At 39.2% G+C, this 7299-nt stretch overlaps 1 protein-coding gene across 1 annotated transcript; it reads right to left on the minus strand.

The window, feature by feature from the left end:
* Positions 1-1106: 1106 nt before the first annotated feature.
* LOC137737262 (heat stress transcription factor A-5-like) lies at positions 1107-5050 on the minus strand. Its single transcript, XM_068476695.1, has 2 exons — positions 4717-5050; positions 1107-2619 (listed from the first exon to the last, which is right to left on the minus strand). Exons 1-2 carry the CDS (start codon positions 4936-4938, stop codon positions 1390-1392), a joined length of 1452 nt encoding a protein of 483 aa, XP_068332796.1. The 5' UTR covers positions 4939-5050; the 3' UTR covers positions 1107-1389.
* Positions 5051-7299: the final 2249 nt, after the last annotated feature.

Here is a 7299-nt window from a genome sequence, read left to right on the forward strand (position 1 = left end):
CTTGTCCCTCTGTAACGACCTCAGAAATGTTTGTTAATCTTTTGGGTTCTTGCAATGGCTTGGTACGTCTAGCAATTGAAGACAGCGACGATTACGCCGGCATTATCTTATGGAACCCCTCTACCGGAGATACCACTGTCTTACCAAAACCTCCGTTTAACAAACGATTTTACGAGTTGGGATCCGACGACAAGCTGTTTTATGGATTGGGATATGATTCCTACAATGAAGACTACAAGGTAATATTGGGCAGTCGAGATACAACCGAAACAAATCCCTTCCAAACTGCGATAAACGTCTTCACAGTGAAAACAAATTCATGGACAACTTATCAAGAAGAAGAAATCAATTTCCTTAAAGGGAAGGGGTGTGCAGGCTTGCTTCTTAAATGGAGCTCTTCATTGGGTACAACTTGAGATGATGAGTTCTACTATCATTTCTTTTGATTTAGCAGATGAAAAACTAGCTCAGACACTGCCATTGCCGGATTCCAACAACGGAGAAGTCTTTGTGGGAGTCGGTACTACCAGAAATTCTCTTCACATTTACTATCCCGATCGATAGCACTTGGTTTTCAATATGGATTATGAAGGAATCTTGGACTCAGGTGGCGAAATTTTCTTAAAGGGAATTGGCCAAAGAAGTTTCAATGCATCTCCCAAAAAATCAGATTGGATTTGACACAATCTTAATGCATCTCTACAGATCAGGAAACCAAATTGAATCTAGAGAGTGGGTGTTGACCGAATAAGGGGCCAAGCACATGGTGTTTACAAGCATATAAACTAGTTATCAACATGACTGCTTGAAAAATCCATGTATTCCGATTGTTGGAAAGTACAACACAGACAACTGTAAAATAAAAATGAAAATGACGATATAACTTGCACATTAAAAGATCAGATTTTAGCATATCCCCAAAATTGTTTTGACACAAGCAATCAGAAAATGGATTCAGTATGAATTAAGAGATCATCACAAAACATCAAATTTCAGGTTGAGATCGGTATTTTGTTTTTCTATGTGGCCACTTAACGTAAACAAAAATTTAGCACGAGAAACGGATACATGAAGCATAGGTACACAAACAGAACCTAATGTCAGACTGATTGTGAATTGTCTAACTATTTATAGTTAGTAATCTATAACCACGCACTAAAAGTGTGTTACAACGTATGTATCAATACTACACTGCTAAATGCGGCTATATCAGAATACACTAACATGACAATGAACAGTAGCCAGTGATGACTATGAACTAATTGCAATTTGGTGCATGAACTTATTCCAATCAATAACAGGCAATTAATGTCAAGTTTCAGAATTATATAATGTGAATCTTACAAATCAAGGGAGACCGGAGAGCACTTTCTTGTGAACCTGGATCACTCAAAGAGTGAGCGTTTCTGCATCCTTGACATTTCTGGACATTCCATGGTCTAACCTTCCATCATCTTGCTCATCAAATGGATTTCCCCTATAATTTGAACTTGCTTCTTCATTCTCTGAACAGCCAGGCCTTTCAGTTAGGAACTGTTCCCAGAAAACATCGTTTACTCTAACTGGAACCAGTGGGGGCGCTTGATTGTTATGTGTGGCTTCTCGGGAGGAAGTTTTGGGTTTGTCATCATCAGCTATATTTTTGTTTGTAAAGGCTCTTAAATCCGAATCTTTTCCATTTTCATTTAGCTCTGATGCTGCAGATTCGTTGATATCCTGACCTACTTGGGGTACTGTAGCTAAATAAGGACTATTATTGACTTGCAACGGAGTAGATGCTAAAGTGAGATTTAAGTGGCAGGATAAATGGCCATCACCTTCTTCATTAGAAGGCAAACCTGGCTCCAAGGAATGACGTCTAGGGCTTCCAACAGTTGGTGCTTTCCGCGATAACAATGAATCCATTTTGAATGCAAAAGATGTTCCAGTATCTGAAAGTTCTAAGGTTTCAGGTGCAAATAAAACGCCTTCTGTTCTCATCTGTGCACCTTTAAGTTCTTCAGATATTTTCCTAGTTGAACTACCCCCATCTTCATTGGAACTCTGCGTGCTACGTGAAACCAAATTCATGTCTGAAACAGCTGGTGATAATTCAAGTCTAAGTTTACTTGAGAAGTCTTGGTGGAAAATATTTCCAAACTCAGATCTAGAACTACTTCGGTTATCCACAAAACCATTCTCCATGACTGGCTGTAGATGGTCAATGTCAGGCAATCGCCTTTTCTTATGATATGCTGAGAAATCCATAGATTCAATTTTTCTAGTGAGATGTTCAACAAAATTAGGGTTGTGAACAGCCCTATCTAAGAATGTCACCAAATTCTTCTGCCGTTGTTCCATACCACTCACCCGTTGTGTTAAGTCTTCCAACTGAAGCTTTGCCTCAGATCGCTGCTGCTTGAACCTTGAAATATTTGCCTCAAGTGCGGCTTTATCATGTGAAAGCTTCTCTATTTCGTCATCAAGAGCTGCTCTTTCTGAATCAACCATAGAACCTTGAGGATTGCTGTGGCTGTGAATGGGTTTTCTGCGGTGGATATTCTTAAGAAGATGCTTTTGATCTTGTATGAAGTCTTCATTAGCAAATTCCCATCTCTCAGGATCAATCTTTCGAAATCCCTGTGACAAATTCATGTCCAAACATACTAAGTTGAATTCTATCGACAGTCACTTCCAACAATATAAAAATGATGATCACCTAGAGATGATACAGAATTATTGTACAATGCATCTGAAAGAGGGTGAGTGCCAGAAATACTGAAAGCTGGTTCATGAGAGAGAGAATGAGTTGCTCACTACAAGGAGAGAGAATGAGTTGCTCACTACAAGCCAGGAAAATTATCAAGAAAATTAATGCATTGGAAAATACAACCAAGGACCGATCTCTAATTAAATTAAACATATATATCAGAGAAATTTGGAATATACAATGCAATATAGCAACTGCAAGGAATACAATGAACGAGAATAGGTTGATGGAAGGAGAAAAAAGAAATGGAATCTGCTTAATGTGATACATTCTAGGAGGTTGCCATCTGGTATCGCATTAGAGATCATTTTTTGCTGTTTGATGCAAAATATGACTTTAGCGTGGAAATAAGGAAATGTACTGCATATGTGAAAATTGTGAAACTTTAAATCTGTCAATTCTGTCCCAGTGTGTAAAATTGTGTCTAACAAAACTCCTCTACAAAATTGTTTGACTCAGACTCTAAGGACATAATATAACCATCAAAACATATCCGACTCCTCATCCAATGTCGCATGTTGAGCCCAAACAGTAAAAACCTAATATTGTAAAGATATCAACTTTCTGCCTTCTGCTTGCTGCATCACTTAAAAGCAAGTATTGATAATACCATAAGAATGTGCAGAGACTTGAATAAAACTATAAAGTAACAATTTTGCACTGCATTGCGTTTTATTTCAATTAGATGGAACTTGTTTTAAGTTATCAAAAGTTGACTTCTGCTCCTTATTTCCGATTGTAATGATTTATGATAATAAATGCTGAATACGAAAAAAATAACATGTTTCTAATATCCAAATTACAATCATTTGAAGAAAATATGTGATTAACAAACAATTTAAAGCCAGTGCTAGTAGTGGATAAGGAGGATCATCTTATTTTCAAGTTTGATAGTCAATTGTGTATAGGTTAAGTTCATAATTTGGATAAGTTTGGAAGTTTCAAATTTGTTCAAGCAACTTAGTTAGGCATTCGACAGTAAAAAACCTGGTCAACTACATAAAAATTGAGCATCAGTCGTCGTACATTTAGAAATTACCATTCATTTAACTTTATGTGCATACATTTATGTTGAATTTATTTTTTCACAATGAAACAATCAACCTAAAGCAAGTCGGTTCATATGTCTTGATACAGAACCACTTGGCACTTGCATATGAAAAATGATGCGCTGCATTCTGTTTTCAGTCCAACGATTAGCACACATTTCACCAGCAACGCAATTACAAAAAATAAGTACATAACTTTACAACACAAATGTTTGATGAGCAAGACTTTCTATACATATCACAACAAGAACGAACTACTCACCAAAAACAGTGCATCCTAATTTTTTGTATTTTATTTGATTGCCTCCTACTTAAATTAGGGCATTCTCAACGCATCAAAACACTATCTTTCAAACTCCCTTTTCCTGCCTCAAATCAAGGTCAATTAAATTAAAATAGGGTCCGATTCCAGGTAAAAAAACTTCATCGACACTAGCCCGATAGCTCGATAGTATCGGTTAGCACCATCCACCATACATAATCCTTGATGTGCTCTAATCTAGCTTATAAGTTGAACCTTCTAGAACTCTAACCTAGTTGCATTGTGAAAGTCGTGGTCTTCAACTTATCCTTACGAAACCAAGCTGCAAGGGAAGGACACCAAAGAAATAGTATTGAAATTTGGAACCAACAAAAAATACAAATTACATTCACAATCAAGCTACAATTAAACAAAAACCATTTTAGCTTCTGCAAAATTAGAAGGAAAACAGTCTCCATGAAAACTAGCAACAATCCAAACAAAGAACAGAGTAAATTTCCAATCACCCAAACACAGAACTACAAAAACACGAAAATTCTCCGGGGTGCATCCAAACAGAACCAATCCAAATTGGGACAAAAATGTACAATGCTTTCAATTTTTTCAAGAATTTAACAATTAACCTAAATCAAAATATTAAGAGGCAAGGAGCTTACGTATGTATTGAGCTGACGAATGAAGCTGGAGAAGTTGTTGTGCTTGAAATAGGTGGGGAGCAGAACCCGAGCAAACTCGGGCGGATTCCAGACGATGAAGCTCTTCTTATTCGAGTTCCACGACACGATCTCGTCCGTCGCGGAATCGTCCACCATGTCGTACGTCTTCAGCAGAAACGGCGCCGGGCCACCGCCTCCGCCAGCCGTCGAAGCTCCTTCCATGATGGACACTCGTGTCAGGATTTGGGCGGACCCGATTGGAATGGGTTTTGGGATCCGATTGGAACGTTCGAGAGAAATAGAACAACGACAGACTGGAGAGAGAGAGAGAGAGGGAGAGAATTAGAACGTTCGAGTCGACTCAGTCGAGACTCGCCGGTTACCAGAGTTGACTGGAATGTATACGGGTTTAAAATGTATGGTTTTGGTAAGTCTGTCGCCATGTCAGCATTCAAATACAGAAAAATTTAAACTTACGTGGAATTTTTTTCATGTGCCCGCTTGAATCATGTGTAATAAAATAAGGAAAAGGACATGAAAAAATATATAATTTTATTCATGAATATTATGATATGTAAAGTACCGTTTGATTACATAATTGTTGACTCTAAAAACTACCAAGCTTACGTGGCACGCAGACCGTGTAATCAATAAGCTAACTATGTCATTCGGTTGTGTGCTGGGCGTGCCAACTCGTCGGCCGAGCTCAGTCGAGGAGTAAAATGTATTGATGTTGCGTTGAGCGCGCTGTTGACTTCTTAATCTTGCGACTACGACCGAGTAAGGAATACATCTCGGCTTTCAGGTTCTAGAGCCTGAAGACAAGGTTGCTAGTTCTGCGAAGTTCAATATACGACTCCAGTGCTGTTTATCCAAAATAAAGATGTTGCCGGTTGCCTTCACAGTGTTGTTTATCCAAACTGAAGATGTGTCGGCGGGAAAAAGAAAATAAAAATCTCAAGATTGTTGAGAGGTTTCGCGTAGAACTAGAGTTTGCGCAAGGTAGTTTGTGTGTTGAATTGTAGAGGCTCGAATGATGCACTCCCTCTTCTATTTATAGCAGTGAAACCACTCTTGGCCGAGTTAGAACCACACTCAGATTAGGACTCTTTATCTTGATCTAACTAGGACTTGTCAAATCCTAATTCAACCGAGACTTTGAACCCACCTTCAAAATGAACCAGATTCATTCCTTAACTCACAGTGCCTTCAGCTTTAACACCCCTGGTGGCACAAGGATTCAACCTTTGTTTTTATCCAAATCCATCCTTCTCTCAAAAGGACTCGACTGAAGCCGACTAGACAACTCTCGGTGCCTAGCTGGCCCATGATACCCCTGGAAGACAGCTGGACCAAGAGTCTTAGCCCATTTTGTCATTCTCGCCCCAAATTGTCATTTTGGGCCCAAACATTACCCCCTCGCTTCTGAGGTCTTCGGCCTATAACTCTTTGGTCAAGTTTCGGCCTATAACTCTTTGGAAGACAACGAAAAGTTCCGAATATCCCATCCACTCAGGTGCATTTATGAAGCACGATCTTAATTTTGTCAAATGCCTTGCCATGTCACGACTCCTTAGCCTACTCATCTGTCATTAATAATGACCCTTGAAATGTGCAACCATCGAAACGTCTCTTCCCCATTAAATCTGCAGTCACACGCAAACATGCATCCTCAAACCATGAAAACCTCGGTCCCTTCATATGGGTCTTCTGAATATCCATCATGATTATCAAATTCTTCGGTCGATTCTACCCCTTATTTAGAAAATCAAACGGTTGATCTTCCATCCAGAATGCCTATAAATACCCGGCTCTTTTCCATTCAAACTTTACGCTTTCAAATTTTTTGAATCTTTATTGCCATTTGCTCTCATAACTCATGTTGATGCACAAAATAGGCGAGGATTTTGGTACAACAGAAAGTGTCAAGTTTGTGATCTTCGCTAGATTGCTTTGGTCATTAGTATGGATAAGCATGTAAATGAATAGGGACAGCGAAGAAAACAACACAAGATGTACGTGGTTCACCCAAATTGGCTACGTCCACGGACTAGAGGAGTTCTCATTAGTTGTGAAGGGTTTACACAAATACATAGGTTCAAGCTCTCTTTTAGTGAGTTCTAGTGAATAGTTTAGTACGAATGATATTAAGGATTATTGTGGGAGAATGATCCCTTTTTATAGAAGAGAGTTTCTAGCTTTGTTCTGACATTGACACGTGTCGTGTTGTGATTGGCCTTTGATATTGACACGTGTTGCGTTGTGATTAGCATCTAATACCGACACGTGTCGCGTTGTGATTGGCCTCCTGGTTGGAGGAAAAGTCTTGTGGGTCCTTGATGGTATACTATTGACAGGTGCTCAGTAGTTTCGAGATTGGTCAAGTATGGTACAAACAGTGCTCCCCTAAGTTCCCGAGTGAGGGAAGCTCCTCGGTTGGGGACTTCTAAGATCCAAGCCATTGAGTAATCACGAAACTTCCAAGTATCGAAGTGTGGTGTCGCCTTCACTTGCCTTTTCTGTCCTGTAAGTATATGTGGCATCTTCTCTTGGAAGTACTTTTCCTTCATCTAGGAGTGGTAT

This window comes from Pyrus communis, chromosome 6 (genome assembly GCF_963583255.1).
Source record: "Pyrus communis chromosome 6, drPyrComm1.1, whole genome shotgun sequence".
Taxonomy (NCBI): Eukaryota; Viridiplantae; Streptophyta; class Magnoliopsida; order Rosales; family Rosaceae; genus Pyrus; species Pyrus communis.